We start from the raw sequence: 20,396 nt of genomic DNA, 5'->3' as shown, positions 1-20,396 counted from the left end.
CAGGAATGCAATGATAATTTCGTTATTCTTGATTCATCTTTATATATATCGATATTGTATCAATGAAACATGTATTTGTATAAATTACTTTTCTTCTTTAATTATTTGCTTGCGATTAAATATAAATTAGAAATATATAAATGCTAAAAGTAGTTTTTTTTTTCAAAAAAAAAAACTTAAAAAACTGAAATGAGCTTTGACAAAAATTAAACTGACTAAACACTGTGAAGATCATAAGCAAGATAAAGAAAAAATAATCGATAACATTAAGAAAAGGATAAAAATGTGTAAAATTTTGAATACAAATTTTAAGTACACTTACATTGGTACGTATTTTTAATCAACAAAATTTGTTGAACTAGCTTTTTTGAATAAGATCTTAACAAAAGAAGAAATCGGAATACATACATTACAATTCGACTTTATGTGGGGTATGAATCTTTCGCATCGCTGAATTCCATTATATCGATACACCTTTCAACCACCAAAAGTTAACCCACTATCCCCTAATAGGGTCAACGAAAGAAACGCCCGCATATATAGGCCTATGTCGTTCAACCCCTCGCGCCTCGTGTTCTCCTGTTGCTCCGCATGTTTTTTCTTTGTTCAGCGCTTCAGCATTTACCAAGTATTATTATTGCGAACGTGCTTGTGACGCGTGCAACGCGACGCGACGTCCGCCTGAACGAGCGGAGTCACTTCGCGCATATGATCCACGTACATACATATGTGCATGAATCAGATGTCAGGTACGGTGGAAGGAAACGTTACACATCCTGCAACCCTAATAATGCGTGTGCGCATACGATGACGTAATACGTCTCGCACGCGCAATGGCAGTGTATGTAAAACCCAAGATTGAATAGTAAATAATTAAAAGTGAAATAATAAAGTTAAAAAGTTAAGAACTTTTAACTTAGTTTATTTCAAATGAGTTAACTTTTAATTTTAACTAGTTTTTTAAGATATTAATTATAACTTATTAATTATAACTTATTAAATTTTTCTGAGTGTTTTAAAATTTTTTGTGGAAAATAATTTCTTTCAACACCAATATTTTTTTTCTATAAAATTTTAAACATTAAACAATTGAAAAGGCTCAACAATCGTAATAAACACGATATACTTTGCTAGTACAAAACTATTTGTATTTCCCCTGAGTTTCAAAAAAGAGGAAAAGAAGTTTATTTAAAAGCACTGTTTTGTTAATTAAAATTTTATTTAAATAATATGCAAGATATTCTTTTATGATAATTATATCTACTTAATAATTACTATTTAATTTATTTTACTATCTAATTTATTTGTAATTTTCTTGTCAAATTCATTCTCTCAATAGCCTATATTATAATTTTATTTAAATAACCTTATTTCAAAGAATTATATTTCAATTTAATATATAAAATATTTTTTAAAATTAACTTTAATTTAATTTTTATTTGTTATTTATTTATTTGCAACTTTTAACGTAACTATCAAGGGGTCATAATTGTTCGGAATCAATTCGATTCTCTTTGAAATATGTTTAACACAAAAATCTAAAAGACACATAAGGTAATTGGGGGAAAACGCCACATTTAAGCCTTTATTCTTGAATAACTTCTTAATGTTATTGAATTAAGTTATGAAAAATATTATTAATATTCTAGAGACCTTTCTTTATTTACACACATTTATAAATTTAACGTTTAATATTCCGTATTATTGGAAAAAATTGATATCATACCTTGCAAAAGTAGCATCTTCCCCCCATATGTGTGGATAAAATGCCACCTCTTATGGGAGAAGATGTTACAAACAATTAAATAATACGATGTAATATAAACTTGTATATTTTACTTATATATTCACAGTCTATAATGAAGAGTTTAAGCTATAAAAACACATAAAGGTATGATAAAACATAAATTGAGGAAATATGAAAGGTAGTAATTTAGGAAGTAAATTGGACATACTTTTAGTCGTTTAAACAGCATTTCATTAACTTAAAATATTTCGATTATATAAAGCATCCAAAATTTTAATTCATAAAATCATTTTAATGGCGGTTTCAAGCAGGAAAAATTGTGTTTTGTATTTACTGTCATCTTATCCCTAAGTGTAAGAGGAATATTCAATTGCAATTTTTACGCATATAAAAATATTACAAATTATAATCTATATCATCCACATGACCACCAGGGAATATTGATTGAAATCGTATATTATTTGCTCGGTTTTACAGTAAGCATCGAAATATAGACCTTAGCTATTAACATACCAAATATAACAAAGAGCACGTATCACGACCTACCTTTTCGTATTTCGTATAATCTTTTCCAATCGACATTGGCATGAACATGTTCATCTAAGACGATAACTGCGCAACTGTTTGCCACACGTTTTTGACAGTCAGTATGGTCAACGCGCGCGCGCGTGTGTGTGTGTGTGTTTTATGAAAAAACTATAAATGAAGTGGCGTCTTCCCCCTTATGACATTTTCCCTCGAATTACCTTATTTTTTATATCGACCTAATCTTAAATTCAAAAGATGAAACAATTTCTTAAAATAAATATAAATAGGAATATATTTTCAAAATATTAAATTTTTGAAAAATTTAAATATGCAGTTATAAAATATATAAAAAACAATAATAGCTTTATCTAAAACATTTTTCTGTATATCTTACCGTACTGATAATTTATAGAAATCAAATATAAGTGTTAGCTTTGAGGGGTTATTTCATCTCTTAAATCTGAGATCAAATCTGATATAAAAAGAATGTGTATCTCTTAGATTTTTATGTTTAATAAATAGGTTCCAGATAGTTGTGACAAGTCCCTTGTAAGGTAATTTTACAGGCCATCACTTTAACTTAACTTATTGTTAGTTAAGAGAAAAGACTAACTTATCCAATCCTAATAAAACTCCATAACATAACGTCAGTAGATACTCGCAGTATTTCGAGCATAAAAGCGTTGCTGTAATTAATAACAATAACAATACACATTAAAAGCAAAACCTTTTTTCTATTATTAAGTTTTTTAAAATAATTCCTTTGCTAAAAAAACTCTCTTATATCATTCTCTTATTTAATTCGAGAGTCTTTCTTATCTAGAATCATATAAGCTTAATGGCAGGAAGAACTTAACAAATTTCACGGTATCTATTGAGAATATTCCGAAACGAGTAAAGTTAAATAATCAATTTAAAAAATTCTCTATAACCTTCCTCCATAATAAACAATTTCCATTTGCCTGTTTGAATAATAGCCAGTTATAAAATATAGACAATCGCTTTTTTATCCATTAAATCTATTTTAGTTTATTGCAAATTCATTGTTTTCAACAGTCTCGATATAAGTATCACGAATCAGATAGGACTAAAGTGTTACGTTCTCAGCACCTGGGATTCCATATACGCCGACTACGAGTACAGAGTTTCTCGAGGATGCTGGATGTTTATGCGTCCCGTGCACAGTTGGACCGCAGTCAGGCTTCGGCCTCGGCCCAAAAAGGAGTAAAGGAGGAGTTAAAGGAGCAAGGCAAGATCATGCTTTCCCGATAACCGATGTACGCGCAGTAGTGCGTAAAGCGAAACAGTTTTCGCGCGAACGTGTTAAGCCTATGGGGTAACACGCGTGCCTGCGTGCGTGCGTGCGTGCGTACGTGCCTACATACACGTCACCATGGTATGCATGCGCGATGCTCGCCGCTGCATACGACGAGGAGGAATCCTCGGGCCCTTCGAACACTCCCTGTAGGGGCTGATGCCTTGGTAAGGCCACGCATCGCCCCCCAGGCCCTTTATACCCTTTATATCGATGTCCTTGCTCGTAAAACAAAGAGGCTTCTTTTAAACTCACAAGTAAATAGAATATATAAATTATCTTATATTTTATCTTATCGCCATCTCCATTGACGTCCTCGTAGAAACATCCGCGTTTAAATATTCGAAAAGCTCTCATCACAGATAAATTAGATATGATATTTATTACTACTATTATGTCCTAAAATTCTGAAGAGATCATAGTAAAACTGAAATTTGCTATTTGTGAATTTTCGAAATATCTTTAAGTCAACGTAGTTAAAATTGGGGCCATATTCTATTTTTGTGAAAGGCCAAAGTCCATTTTCTTCTATTTTACCTTGATTCTTATGAAACACGTTTGTGGAGTGTCAAAGAAGTGTATTCGCTACAAGAAGATCAACAAATAATGCATTAAGTAATATTTCGCATGGTAGAGACTTTGCGTAGGCGAGCGAGCTACAACGTTGCTTACGTAATTGCTTACGTAAATTACTATTAGAAGTCTCAATGTACGAAAGTCTCGCGAATGAGGCGATAAATTACACGAGCACTCTTGTGTAACGAACACATGTTGTTAACCCGCACGGACACGCTTGTAAATCTTATACAATCTACATTACTGTCTCGTCACGTTTTCACGTTTGCCAAGTTTTATTATATTCGAATTCTTGTGTCGATTCTGATTGAAAATCAATCGCGAATGAATCTTACAATCAATACGTAAATCCATGATCGTGCTATGAACTCTTCATATTGACTATTAGAAATATAGCCATCATATTTGACTAATTATAATTAAATCTTTTTATTACATTCACTAATAAATTTAAAAAATATATACATATATTATGGAGAAAGATTTGCCCTAGATTTATCAAAGAATCATCAAAGCTTCTTACGATAGAGACGAAATGTCTCAAAGATTGTGCAAACGTGCATCAATGTATTCTTAGCTTAAATTAAAGAAACTGAAAGTAGGAACAATCAATTGTATCGAATTTTAAATAAATCTGCTTGTCTCTTTTATAGTTTCGCGTTTTTTTTTTTAACACGAAAGAAACAAGATACGTTTCTCTCACCGAGACTCGGCGGTTTTACTGGGCCCCAGTGTCGACGACGATACTACTCCCACACCTCGACCTCCTGTGCGCTATGCGACCCTGGTAAAAATTCTCGTTCTCTATTGTTCCACCCTAATTAATGTCCCCACTCTCGCTCGAGCGCGAACGACATTGGAGCACGCTCCTCCTGTCCGAGATGTGCGATCTCCCTGTGCTTTCATACGGCCCTGCTACGTCGCGCTGTCACTTATCCAATATCTGTAAACAAAAAATGGTTAGTTTGTCGGTGGGAGTAAGATGAATGACTTGTACCGGTGCATATATGCAACGTAAATGCATTGTGAATTTATAGGGAAGTGCCAGAATATATTCTAGCATGTGCAAATCAACACTTGCGCAAGTGTATTAATCAGTAAAGATCCCTTTATCATCTAATTAACCCATAATTCCTCATACGATAATGTCATGAAATGACATACTAAAAAAGTATAGTATTCAAATTTAAGAAAACATGTAACAAACACTATCATATGTATCTTACAAAAAGAATAAGTTTTTCTTAAGGATAAAAGAAATAATATATGTTGTTGCTTTTAAATGACAATTTTATATTTTAAGCTTAGAATCCTTGATCTTAATTTTAATGGCAAGTTCTTTAATCGCTATAAATTAAGTTAGTTAATTTCTTTGATCAAAATATTGCTATGCTAGTTTAAGAAACATAAATAGTTATAAATCAAGATATAATTTAACAAAAGCAAAGTAGGTAATAAATATATAATGAAAAAATAAGATAATTTTATATTTAATTTTAAATTAGCTAGTTTGATCGTGGACACTTATTTCACAATAAGAAACGGTTGTTTGCCAATCGCTTGATTTGTAAGTCAATAGAAATTCGTCGATGGCCGGAGGTCGCGTTTTTTTAACACAAAATGTCGCATCGTGTACCAGGTTACTATGTCGCGCATTGAGTTCCGTTTACAAATGTAACGCGACCGGCTTTTCGCCAATGCGCCTTCGTTGCAGCTTCTGTTTTCCTGTGTAATTGCAAACTATCGCTTGTTTACAGCAAATTGTTGCAACTTCTCGTACATTGTAATGGCAATTAAAAAATATTTTGACAATCGCGCACGAATGCAATTCGCGCGCATTTCGCCCGTAATTTTGCAAGATAGCTTCTTCTCTCAATTGATAATTATTTCGTCGTTCTACCTATCTTACAACTTGCAAATTTAAAAAAAATGCTATAATATTGCTATTTTACAGATACAGATAATGATGTTGCAAATATTTTAGTAAAACTATTTTCAAACTATTTTTAAATGTTTGTGTAAAAGACAATTTGTACGTGATTCAACATTTGGGTTTTACATACATTCAATCTCTTTTAATGTTTAAAAACATATTTGTTATTATTTACAAATATCACCAATTTGTTATATCTATATTATTAAAAAGGAGAAATACATTATTACAGATATAAGTAAATATAATAAAATAAATAAGTTATCAAATGTTAAGAATTCGTTCGTTGACTTTTCCAACATGTTTTATTCATTTTTAGTACAAAAAAAAGTGTATATTTTTATGAACAATATTGTACTATTGCAATTACATGCGACAATTACATACATCGGTATATGTATACAGATGTACCGGCGAGTCAGAAACCAATATTATCTTCCTACACTCCTAATACTCGAGTGTCTCGTCTGTTCTAACCCATTTCTTCCTATGAATGACTTTGTCTCGGTTTGGCGAGGCTTTCCACGTGGGTTCCACAACGAATTTCACCTGCGCATCCTCGGTGCTGCTAAATTGTAGTCCAAGCCGGCCAATTCTCTCAACTCGGTAGATTAAGTCAACATAGACTCCTGCAATGTTGATACTCCTCTAATATCGCAGTAACGAGCGCAGACCACCTCCTCGTTGTCGCGTCATGTTAATCTCCTTGATAAAATCGAGTTTGCAATACATTGTAACAGTAATCGTACGTTATTTATGATCCTCCCAACTGGGCTATACGTTATATTTATGACCTTCACATAAAGTTATCGCATATTTTCCGAATAGTTACGAAACACATAAAATTAATAATATAATAGTTACCCTATCAAAATTTTCTTCTCATATATAGAGCCGGAATAAAAATGTTTCGACACTGGAGGTAAAAAAAAATGCGGACCTTAAGAATAAATAATATTTCTTTTATGGCATGTAAAATATAATAAAAAGTTAATATTAATTAGTGATATTAATATATTATATAAATATTAATTTAATAGGAACGTATAATCACATAGGTGTACAGATATACGTTATAAACATATATAGATTACATATACATGTGTGTTGTAAACGAATGAAACACAGTTATTAAAAATATAATAAAATCAGACTGTATCCATAGTATACATTTTACATTTATATAAATAATATTAATTCTTGTAAAAATTCACAATGAATGAATTTTTTTCATTTAAAGTAAAACTTTTTGTGCTTTAATAGCCACAAAATTGTCAATTATCAAAATACATATCCTTATACATATTTTTAATTTTTATTTAATGTACAATGAGTGCTCAATAATGGATAATTTCTATGTATATTAAAATAGAAATTTATACATATTTTTGCGTCCTTTCAAATTTTTTTACGACTTGAGGTAAGTACTTCGTTCATTACATCCTAGTCGCGGCTCTGCTTATACGCAAGCTTTAATATGGGATTGCTTATGAATTTATTCGCAGCAAGCGTATTCATTGTCAGATTATAAATACATTATCATTTATATCTCAATTCTTTTAATATAATTAATAAAAAAGGATATTAAATCTTAGAAAGGTAAATATTAAAAATCTATATGCCATAAAAATATAAATATAAACGAAATAAAAGAATATAAGAATAAATGACTATACTTGTAAAAATATTACATCTTTATATTTCTTATATCTAAATTAAAACAAATTCATGCTTTTGAAGGAAAGAGACTAAAGAAAATTAGATTAATTATATATAAAGGCAGAAATTTACGGTTGTTATTAATGAAACGTTCTTAGACATTGAAATTAACCGATAAAATAATAAATTATAATCTCTTGATAACTCGTTACGTTCAACAATTATTATAATTAGAAATGTAACGAGCGATGTAAACGATGGTTTTACCGTGTAGTTCTAGTTGGAAGCACTTCTGGTTACAGGGGTACCACAAACATCTGTCGCGATGTTAGACCGGCCCGAGATCGTCGGGGGCAACGAGACAATTCCGTTGATGTCGATGACTGCGCCATAGCGTTTCGGTTACCAACTGACTGCGTCAAATGTGCTACCCCCCTACGGGGGCGGTGCCTGAAAATCACTCCCTGTACCCTCGTGTTACCCTGCTACCGAACCGCCCTTGTTTTCCAATAAATACAAAGCATTTCCTCCGATTGTCGGTCGCGGTGGAAAAGAAATTCGAGTGCATCCGACTCTCTTACGCGTTCCTAACTTACGTCGTGTTTGTCCTCGCGCATCTCATGTAAGGGTCTCACATTGGAAACCGATGTGCCTAAAACCTACCATCTCCTGATAGCGGCCTATTCCGTTTCCGGTCGAGTTCCCATCGGACCGCGCCACGACGCGACTTGGCCTACGTTCAATTTATCGATCTCTGTCACTATCGCCGCGGCGAGCGGTGATTTCGCTTCGTGGCCACAGAACGGAAAATGTCACCTCTAACTCTGTATGCCATCCCGCTCCGCACGCCAATCGGGAATTCCTATTCCGATTCGATATTCTCGTTCACTCTTCATTCCCTCTCGAGACGTTGATTCATCTCTAATCGAGACACCATTATGTTGTTTCATTCGCCAATGATGACCTCGGTAATTTCTCACTTTAATCGTATTGACACAAATACAAATTCAGTCGAGCATTCATTATGATTATTCGTAACAATCTCAATGATTTTCTCTTTTTTTACAATCGCAATTATGGGTCTGTTTTCTGTGACTGAACTAGTGTATATATACACTTTTGGAACTTAAAGTGAGATTGGTATATGTTTGATATTTGTCGAAAGCGAGAGAGTTCTAGTGCAGTCTAGTGCAGGAACAGAAAATAGATTAAAGGTATCACAAGCATTTTATATAATATTTTATATAATGCTGTAATTTACACTCATATAACAAACTTTAACATACTGTGCATTTCGTTTTACAGATAATGCGCATGATGTATCATCTTATCCTGTTTAATAATCTGTAAACTACGAAGATAAAATGATACATCATGCATAAAACGAAATGCACCCACTATATATAATATTGCCTGCTTTCTTATCTTTCATAATAATGATAATGCGCATGTTAACGTATAAAGAAATATTACGAGAAAAATATCTCGAGTATTTTAGATATAATTTTTTACAACTTTGTATATATTTGCTTTAAAATCTTTTGATTCTCTTTGATTGCATTACCTGCATCTTCATCTTTCCGTCATTTAGATTTACATGCAGATATATACCAGATGTTTTCAAAATAAAATTATAATGTACATATAAAATATCGTAAAATTAAATATATAATATAAAATAAATGTAAATATAAAAAATGTGAAAATCTAAATAAATAGAAGAATACATATTAGTAGTTTCTATTTCTTACATATTTATTCATATGTACTATTGATCAAAGAAATTAATTTTTTAATAATTAACGCAATAATTTTCCATCAATTAATGCAAAAGAATAATCCAATTCGAGTTATTTTCATTTTTCTACGTTTGACGTCAACCGGAGGCCAAGCTCGAGAGCTTCATTACAAACGATATTGTCCGTACACGTGCCGTCGACACGTGTCGTCATGTTATCTATCAAGGCCGCACGCGCTGACGGAAGCGGCCAATCGGCTTCCTCTAATTCCGCGCGCATCCATTGCAGCGGATCAGCGCCATTGCGTCGCAGTGACAACCTTCGGTTGCATGCGCACCCCGGGTACTAAACCCCTTCACCCCGAGTGCGCATTCGCGATATTCCAATATAGGGATGCACCTCCGTCGCGGGATGTTATCCTGGCAGGGTGGCGGGCACCGGCGACGCTTCGTTCGTCGGAAGGAGCCGCTAAAAACCTGGGACCTGCGACGCATCTTTTTCGCGGCACGACTTTTGGCCGGCGAACGCCTGGAGACGAGGTCTGCGGCCTTGACGGCAGCTCGTAGCGAGCCACTTAAGCAGGCGACCATCTCACTACGGCCAGGGCCGTATAGCGCGTGAGGTGGTCGGTGGCGGGAAACCGTTCGAATTCTGTAGGGTGGAAGAGAGTAACGACTCGGTCGGTGGACCAGGCGGTGGTGGAGGAGGAGGACGAGGATGGTCGGACGCGGGGATACGGCCAGGAGCGATTTATGATGTCTTTTTATGTCGCCCATCTCCGTCTTCCTTTTTCCGCCATTCTTTTCCCGTCCGCCCTTCCATCCCCCGCCATCGCATCGGCCGGTGTGCACACGCACACCAATTCCCCCGGGTTATCGATCTCCGCCGATGACGCTTGACGGCGCCAGCGCGCTACTCGTTCTAGTCGCCCTTGTCGCCGCGTTCATGTATGTGTGTATGTATATATTCGTGTGCATCAAACACGTGCGATGGATGCAGCGGCATGGGAAGCACGATGGGGGGGTGGCGTGAACAGATACGCGAACGCGTATGCGCATCACAAATGGCGTATTTTTCCCCCTCTCCCTTTCCTCTATATTTCCCCCGTTTGTAGCAACGAAAGTTACAACACGATGTATATATAGCATCGATATCATTATGATATTACACGATCTGTTATCTCTTTTCTAATTAAAATGCCCGTGCCATAATAACCGACTAATGCACTTTTACAACTTAAAAGATAAAATCATGTAGATAAGAAAAAAAATGTGTTTAATTGATCGTACCTTTTTATACTCTCGAAATATATCAAGATCTACTTAAACTAATCTTTATTTATTTTTATTTTATCTATTAGTTATATCTATTCATTTCTATTTCTGAGAAGAGAGCGTTTATTTTCCAATCACACTTGAAAAGATACATTCCTAAAATCCTTGAAATAAAAATTTTAACATACGTTGAAGTTTATTAGTTTTAGCTTTAAGATAATCCAAGTTTATCGTTGTCATTGCTAGCATGTAACGAGAATTTCTTTTGACGTTTTTTCATACCATACGCAAAGCCTTATTAGAAATATTCTGTTTATTCCAGTCTGTGTTTAAGGTAACTCGACATTTTCGCATTCTAACTTTTACACTTCTCATACATTTACATTTACACATTTAATTGCTGCAACGATGCTATGTGAAAAAGTTAATAGAATAGAATCACCCTCATACGAACGCCAACCCTGCTTCTACTACCCTGTTGCAAAAAGCCTCGAGCCATCCCAAATCGAAGCCGTATCATGCAGCCTTCGAAGATGAAGCCCTGATAGTTAAGCAAAGGGAACGTTTAACCAGCTTTTCGACTTTCCGACATTTTCAACATTCATACTTTCTTGACAATATGAGTCTCTGATCTGATTTACTCACGTTGCACCTTGATGGCGAGCCTCGTAAATTTGACGAATCAATGACACGATGTACGAAACATCAATGAAAAAACAGAAACGTCTGAGAAATAATGAATTACATTGGGACACTCAAGATTACTGAAAGATTTAGGAGAGATAAAATAAAGGTTGTTCATAATAATTGTTTTACAAAGGGAACGGATGAGAAAGACAATTAAATGGAGATCTAAACTGACACAACTGTTAGAAATGCAAATATCGTAAATCGTCCAACTTCTTACAGCCTATGTAATCCTGATCAATAGATACTGAAGATCATCTCGAGACATCGCGCAACTAGTTCACAGATTCGTCGCCTGTGTGTTAGCTTCTTATACTTTTATACAATAGTAGATAAATAGATAGTTTCTTCTAGAAAGACTACTCTTCTCTAATAAAGAAAAAAAGAAAGAATATTAATTTACTATATTCAATATGAGAGTAAATTATTTCATTAGTTAAAAATTTATTAGAAATGATAAGTTAACTGTATATGTATAAAAATTAGAAGACATTTATAAATATTTTTAAAAACATTACTTGAATAAAATATAGCATTTGTATCGAACTACATTTAACATCATTAATGTAAAACTTATGCTTATACAAGGATAATTCTTTTTTATATTTGCAGCATACATTTAGCTTAGCATAATTAATGTATCTCTAAAATTAATCTTTCGTTCTTTTTCTTTCTACGTTAATAAATAAGTGTAGAAATTATACGTACATATAATATACATATGAATCTTGCATCATCTGTCAGCTCACCATCTATCTTTTATTGATGATTATGAAAAACATGACGCGACATTTTATTAATTTCTGTCATTAAGGGGATCCTAAAGCCGCCTCTATAATTACCGACTAAATCATATAATTTTTGTATAACAAATACTTTTTTGCTCTTTCTGCACAGATTCGAAAATCTTTTTCCAGAATTAAAGTATACGCATTAATACGTGTTTGTGAGATGGAGTTTATGCCGAGAACGACCAAAAATTTCGAAGTTGATATATTTTTCATCATTTCTTAGTGTAACATGATGTCTCAAGCTGTCAAGTCGTAATAACATATGTTTGATACGAAAGTTTTCCAACTTGTACTTACGAAATAGTGATCCAACACAAACACGTAGTTTGCACGAACAAATAACGTCGAGTTCTTAGAATTAGATTTAGACGCTTTATCGCGACGAATTTGTTATACGAAAATTGACACGAATGTGTCACTGGTTGCGACTGAATGTATCATAGGTTGCGTGAGATATTGGTGTGATAACATATAAAGACATGTCGGTGCGCTGAAAAAACCGCAAAATCTAGTGACTTTGTCGGAATTCGAGCTTCGCTTTAGAATCCCCTTAAATTGCTTTTGAACGGTATATTTGGTTTCGATTACCAATCTATTGTCATGTTATATTTACGAGCCCTCTCAGCAGAACAGGAACTTAATACGGACATATATCACGATGTTCTAATCGAATTTCTGCTGTCAAACTACTGGTATACTGCTAATAGCACTGCTAACATCAAGAGACATGGTAGTGTCTCGCGCCAAGTGAACGGGCAGCGCGAGGAACGAGCGCGTTTTACTTACTAGGGAAGTAGCGAAGTAAGAAAGAACGAGAACGGCCTGTGAACTACGAGCAGCAAATTGGTCCATAGGCATGAGATGAAATTACGGCAGGTTTCTTTGGATTATGCGAGCCTGTTCAGTACATGCTAAAGATCATCTCAAGAAACAATCCAGTCCACCAGCATCTTGATCATTTCTCCACCTCCTGTCATTCAATATTGCGCGCGCTATTTGCAATGAGGTGTTTATGGCAAAAAATCAAAATTGTTTGAAAAAAATCGCACACAAAGAGATATCACCGCTAATAATTTTCATTTAAAGATTCGATTCACATTCTCACAGACATTCGTTATTATTACTATACAGTTCTAAATATTAAATAATTTATAAACACATTGATAATTAATGAAATTAATCTCAGGAACTTAATCGAGCAGAATATACATATGTCTTAGAATGTATAATATATCTAAGATTATTGAATCCATTATTAAATAACAATTATTATTATTTATTTATGCAGTTGTACTTCCATTAAGTAGAACTAATAATTTTACTGATACCCAACATTAAACATTAGTTTAACGAATCTATATGAAATTAATGCAGCTCAAAATGTCACAAGGGACGGTCATTGCGCCACAGGCGTCGCACCGACAATGGAACCACTTTAACTCTTCGTCATGCTACCAGCCGGATCAGCTTGAAGCACGAAAGTGAGTGGTGAACAAATGGTAGATCGACAGCGGCAACGTGGTATCAACTAAGAAGGCGAATCGCTTTGGCCTCGTCAAGTTCACCCCTCCGTGAATATCTCCCGAAAAAATTCGTTTTCTTGCTATGCGCCTCCTCCACATCGATTCTTCGCCATTCGCTGAGTCGTTCCTTGTTCCATATGCGTTAGAATAGCTATTCAGAGATTCATGGTAGCCTGATATCTTCGAGAAAAACCTCAACCTATCGATTTAACCACATGTTGAGGAGGATCAATATTCAAAGCTTTTTTTGAAGCATCTTAAACTTCGAATATATTCGAAATTACTTTATTAGACATCAAATGAGCAATAGTAATTCAATCTCTTGAGTTAAAAAATAACATTTTATTATATTTATTATTTTTAACTTCCATGTGTGTTAAAATGTAAATTAATTCATTTTTGTGGTAAATTACCCCGGCGAAAATAAAAATCGAATGTAAGTGGAGAGTACCAGAAACTTTGTTTACGCTTCTGTTACTTTCCCTTTCGACTTACGCTCCGTTTTTTATTTTCGTTAATGTGTATAAAGTAAATAATGTTCATATTAACGTATGCACTTATAGTAAATAATATAATAAATTTAAGTCTTTAATACACTTTTTTGAGTTAAATTATTTAACTTTATTATTTCAGTTAAATTGACGATATATTAAGTTCGAGCAGTGACAACCTATGAAAATGATTAAAAATAACTCAAGTTGGGTATAACATGACGTTAGAATTTAACAATATAACTTCGAAAATTCAAATTCTTTTAAAACTTCGAATCTTCAAAGTTATCAAAAGTACAGCTTTAATCAATATACATTACAGTACATTATTATTTATGTATCTCTATAAATTACGTTTATGACACGAAATCTACAGAAAGAATATATTATATGTATATATATACTTATAGAAATATCATTTCTTATCCTGCGCGTTATATATATATATATAGAATAGCCAGAGGTTCATGGTAGCCTGATATCATCGGGAAAGAACAACCTCAACATCGATTCTCTATTCTCGAAAAGTATCGCATACGAAAAACTAGGGAAATAGTAAATACTATAGCATGAGTTATATATACTACAGCATTTCCCTAGTTTTTCGTATGTGATACTTTTCAAGAATAGAGGCCCAGAGGAGCAATCATCAGGCTTCGAAAAAATAAAACATATTTGTATTTTTATTACTAAAATAAACTCAAAGGATAACGTTATAATTCAAGGCTGATAAAACGCACGAAAATCTTTGTATTGTAAAATATATTAATTTATTACTTTTTTACAATAAATTATCTCAATACATGTAAAGGTTATAATAATTAAAAAGAAACCTGTTACTGTCTCTCAATTCTTCATTACTCGTTTGGCATCATTCCTTGAGGCTACTTTATTTTATATCTAAGAATAACCAGAAATTCATGATAGCCTGATAGCTTCGTAAAGCACTATGTTTTCTTGGGTATCAAACCGAGAGTAAGGGCGAGACAAAAAGAGTACTCTTAAAATAGCAAAGGATAATCACTGTGCTTGATATTGAATAATTATTAACATGTAACATATACAAGTAATATTATTACTTGTATTCTTATAAATACTTTCATTGAATGAAACCCGAAAGCAGAATATATTACGTTTATAAAAGTGAAACGTTTGTATTTTTATCGCTAAATTAAGCTTACAGAATGGTATTATAGTCCAAGGCAGATAAAACAAAAATCTTATTATAAAATATATTTGGTTTATGTTTTTAACTTTTAGAAGAAATTAACTTCACATATGTGGAGAATAATAATTTTAAAAAATTTGTTTTTTTTTACCAGCACTTCTTGATATCGTCCCTTGAACTATACCTTGTTCTACAAGAATAACCAGAAATTTATGGTAGCCTGGTATCCTCGAAGCGGTGTCCTCGATATCGATCATCACTATTTGCAGATGAAGACTCATAAAGAGGAAACAAAAAAAGCAACTTCATTCTAAAATTGGATTTAAAATAGTAAAAGATGATCGCCGTGCTTGATAAGGAATAATTATTTACATGTAACATTATACAAGTAATATTATACTTGTTTTAAATGTTTAAATACTTTCGTTATTGAAACTAGAAAGTAAAATTTGTTCATGTTTGCAAAAATGAAACGCTTGCATTTTTGTCGCTAAAATGATATTAATACAAAACATTATATGACACATAAATTTATTGTAAAATATTGTTACCTATTTACAAAAAGTTGTCTTGACATACAGAGAATGTAATACTTAATAAGGAATATTTATTACTTTCTGATACTTTTACTTTTTTTGAATCATTATAAATATATTACTCATTATTCTCATTATGTTAAATATTTAAAAAATATCTATTACTATTTGTGTTTTAATTATATCATATTATTTATTACTTAAATGCGTGCCTCAATATAGCATAGAAAAGATTACAAAGCAATACAAATAAATTTGAACGCTTTTATTTTTATATTTATCGTACAAGTAATCGACACAATATACAACACACAACTTATAAAACTGAAATATTTCACTGTTAATAAAAGAGTTATAAGTAGCTTTAATTACATTTTATATTAATTTTATGATTTTTACAAACATCATGTTAAATTCATTTTAATTAAAGTTGTTTACTTTCCTTTGTCTAATGAGGAATAATACAATACAATACTTTATCTTAAGACAACAATTCTCCTTATTCTTTCCTTATAGTTAAGAGTTTATTATGGAAAAAAGTGTTTTCCTATTTGAAACTATTTTATTGATGATATAAATTCCACATGCGATGTCCATTGTGTATAACATAACGAACTTCTTTTCTCTGATGGCTTATCTTCAACAACTAGAAGAAATAAGGGATAAAGAAAGATTTGTGAATACCTAATAGGGTAAGAGGGGTGAGCGACGTGACCTTTACAGTACACGGGAAAATTACAGGGAAAATTACCTGAGCTGAAAATTGTAAGGTTACATCGGAGTAAAACTTTCCTACTGCATGCTCCTACTTCCCTAGTAATATATTTAATATTACTTGATGTTTACGTTAAATTATTAAATTAAACAATACGCTGACCCGGTTACGATGCATTAATGATAAAATGCGCAAAGGCGTGCGTACATGATCTCGCCCGAATTATATTCGATCCATTCGCTCACGAAATTGATCACCTGTCGCGAGCGGCGCGCATCCTTCTACGTTTTGCACAGAAAGATAGACTCAATAATGCAAAAATAAAAAATGAAGAAAGAAAGGAAAAGAAGGAAAAGGCACGCATTTAATCGATTATACTACTTGTAAGATATCGGTGAATGTTCAATACATGTAACGATCAAAACGCGCGTTTCGGGACGATCAAACTCCAGATTCGATATGCTTTCCTGGTATACGAGCACCACTTAGCACACCCTCTGGATTCCCATGGGACGTGTACTACACGTAAAGAAAATCAAACTAGTTTCCGATGAATAAAGTTAATTTGAGTCATGTCACGTTGCTCGTAGTCCATCTTTTAGAATCATCAGACTCTAAAAACACTGTACTATGAGATATTGCTAAAATATTTACATGAAATTCTTCAATTCGCCAGAGATCGCGTTTATAATCAACTCTCTCACAGAGATCATCAATTGCAATTTTTTCGACTTGGTGCAATTTCAACATTGCTCTAGATTTGAACTTCTATCATTACCTAACTATTGATTAGGTTTTCCAAATAAGCGCTTTTGTTCTATTTTGTTTTGTACGGCCTAATATTCTGAATATATGCGTACTTGATCCATATAACATATTTTAAACGGTAACTATAATTTCTATAATATCAAAAGTTAGGATAGAATTCTATTTATATTTTATACACGACATAAAATATTTAAGAATATATGACGTATTGAGATGTACACGTAAATTAAAATGCACAGCATGTACAATTACGAACAGAGTTTTATTCTCAAAATCTGATGTGAATTATAGATCGTCTAAACTACACTTTGAAATACGTGTTTGTGAGAAAAATAGCTGCTCACTGACATTTAATTTCGACGAAAGTGCGTTGTTAGTTTTTACTTGATACACATAAAAAGTCTTCGTAAATCTTTATTTTTTCAAGCTACGATACAATGCACTATAATATACACGAAACTATTATATCAGAATCATGTTAATCGATGATAGAATGTCAAACAGTTACTTCTTTTTATTTAAATCTTTCTACTTAAAAAATATTTTTTTTATTTCACGGAATAAATATGCTTACAGGTACATGCACTAGGTACACATTTATACTTTATACTTTTCTACGGAATCAGATACAAATCTTTTAAAAACCTGTTTCAATTGATTTATAATGATTATTTAGACTAATTATAATTTATAATGATTATTTTGTGTTATAAATTATACATACCTTGTCGATTGTGTAATAGAGACTTATACTTACATTTTACAAATAAATTTTAGATAAAAATAAATAGCATAATATACATAATATAAAAATTTAAACGTGTAATATTTAATAATAATAAAATAAGTATGTATACACATAATTGCTTGATAAGGTTGATCAGAGCCCTGATTAAAAGTTCCCACAACACATGGGGGCGTAGCTCAGATGGTAGAGCGCTCGCTTAGCATGCGAGAGGTACCGGGATCGATACCCGGCGCCTCCAAATCTTTTTTTTATTTTAAATTTGCTATATTAAAGTTAACGTTATTGTATATTTACCATACATTACTTTATATTTTTTATTTTACTTAAATACATTATTTATATATATACATATACATATATTATATATATATATACATAATTAATATAATTAAAAATATATATATATCTTTCTTCTTTTAAGATGTATTAATTACATTTTTTTGTATATTTCTTTTTTCTCCTTTAATATTCGGTTATATCCATTTTTTGTTTTGCAATATAATTTCACAAGTCAACTTATTTTTTTATTAAAATTGTTGATTGAAGAATGAAACATGTTTGTGCTGTAGGATTAACAAAAGCTAATACTAGCACACTACTGAATCCGGAGCATGACTATAATGGCGCCGAGAGATTATACTGTCCAGCCAACGCTTATGTCGGGAATCAACCGGTCGACCGACAAGACAGTTCTTTGCGACTGAGACAACTAAGATCCGAGATGGTTCGAGTAGCGGCAATTCAAGGGCCAGCTCTCGATGGTTACATCGTCACATCGGATGACGAACATCAAGTGAGTTCTATGCTGTTCGATGAAATTAACTTCACTCGATATTGATAATATGATTTACATATCCAGAAATCTATTTGCATATCTTAGTAATTGGCGCGTTAATAGATTCAAGTCTTAATTGTAAAAATTAAAGCATTGGATATGACATTGATTGTTTGTATTCTTTATTTATCATTGTGATAAAGAAAATCAATGTACTTATCAGTATTATTAAAATTGTATCACTACAACCGCTTAGTTGAGAAACGAATACCGTTATTGAGAAACGAATGATTTAATATCAATTATTTAATATCAATTATTGCTTTTGTTATTTCGCTATTATAATACTTATCACTACGTTACATTTATATCAAAATCAAGCCTAATGTGTAATATTATTTTCATCAAATTATCTAGCCGATTGGTAGCAACATTGATATGTCCACATTGCTTCGAATCAATTGATACGTGTTAAATATTATTTCTCTTATTATGCTTAAATTTTCAGACAGTGAGCTTCATGTCTCATGGCCGTGATGGCCCCCTGGAGGTATAATCTGCGTGGTGTATCATATTTGAAAGCTTCTCTTAGTATAGAAAATAACATTTTGCAGTTTAATTATCTTGGCTGACAAACATATGCTAAACAGCCATTCCGTATTTACTAAAATATTTCAAATTTAAATTTTATTTGATTTTGAGTGCAGTGTCCAGTTCTTTAAATCCATGTTTCCCAATACAAATATTTCACTAATTTTAGGATTTAATAAAATAAAAGAAACATTCTTAAGTTATACCAAATAATAAAATAAAAAATAAAAAACAATGATAAAAAACGATTTATAATAAAAAAACACATTTAAGTGTTAATTAGTATTAATCGACTGTTTATCGACGCAATTGGGGGACATCGATTTAAGTTCAAATATATTAGCTTTATCATATTTTAATGCTCACTGAATATGAAAATTCTTTTTCAAATTACTACAATTAATATATACTACAATTAATAGCCTCTCTCTGGCTGATATTATATTAATATCTATCAATTTATTATTCTCTCTCTCTCTCTCTCTTTTATTAATAAAACAAATTGTTTTCACATAGAGCGAAGCTGTGGATCCACATGATATGAGAAGAGAATTTCTTACTGGATTCCACGGAAGTGCTGGGATAGCTATAGTCACTATTGACAAGGCAGTACTTTGGACTGATGGTCGATATCATGTTCAAGCAAATCATCAACTGGATTGCAACTGGATTTTAATGAAGCGAGGTGAACATGACGTGCGTAAATTAATTTAAATATTTTCATTCGTATCAACAAAGTTTTTACTCTATATTAAATTTGCAAGCTTATTAATCATTGATTTATTATTCATGTATACAATATATATATATATATATATATACATATATACAA

The 20,396-nt window shown here is 32.4% G+C and overlaps 1 protein-coding gene and 1 non-coding gene across 2 annotated transcripts in view; both read left to right on the top strand.

Annotated features, from left to right (window-relative positions):
- LOC108728864 (xaa-Pro aminopeptidase 1) overlaps nucleotides 1-20,396 on the top strand; it is a 36,925-nt gene that overhangs the window by 11,396 nt on the left and 5,133 nt on the right. The window contains exons 2-3 of the mRNA XM_018457658.1: nucleotides 18,768-18,991; nucleotides 20,081-20,260. Of these exons, the coding sequence (XP_018313160.1) occupies nucleotides 18,768-18,991; nucleotides 20,081-20,260 (404 nt within the window). The remainder of the gene's footprint in view (nucleotides 1-18,767; nucleotides 18,992-20,080; nucleotides 20,261-20,396) is intronic.
- On the top strand, nucleotides 18,364-18,436 carry TRNAA-AGC (transfer RNA alanine (anticodon AGC)). Its single transcript has one exon. It is a non-coding gene; the product is annotated as a tRNA-Ala (tRNA).

This window comes from Mycetomoellerius zeteki, unplaced genomic scaffold, assembly GCF_001594055.1.
Source record: "Mycetomoellerius zeteki isolate Tzet28-1 unplaced genomic scaffold, Tzet1.0 scaffold653, whole genome shotgun sequence".
NCBI lineage: Eukaryota > Metazoa > Arthropoda > Insecta > Hymenoptera > Formicidae > Mycetomoellerius > Mycetomoellerius zeteki.
This window is presented reverse-complemented; position numbering and strand designations above follow the sequence as displayed.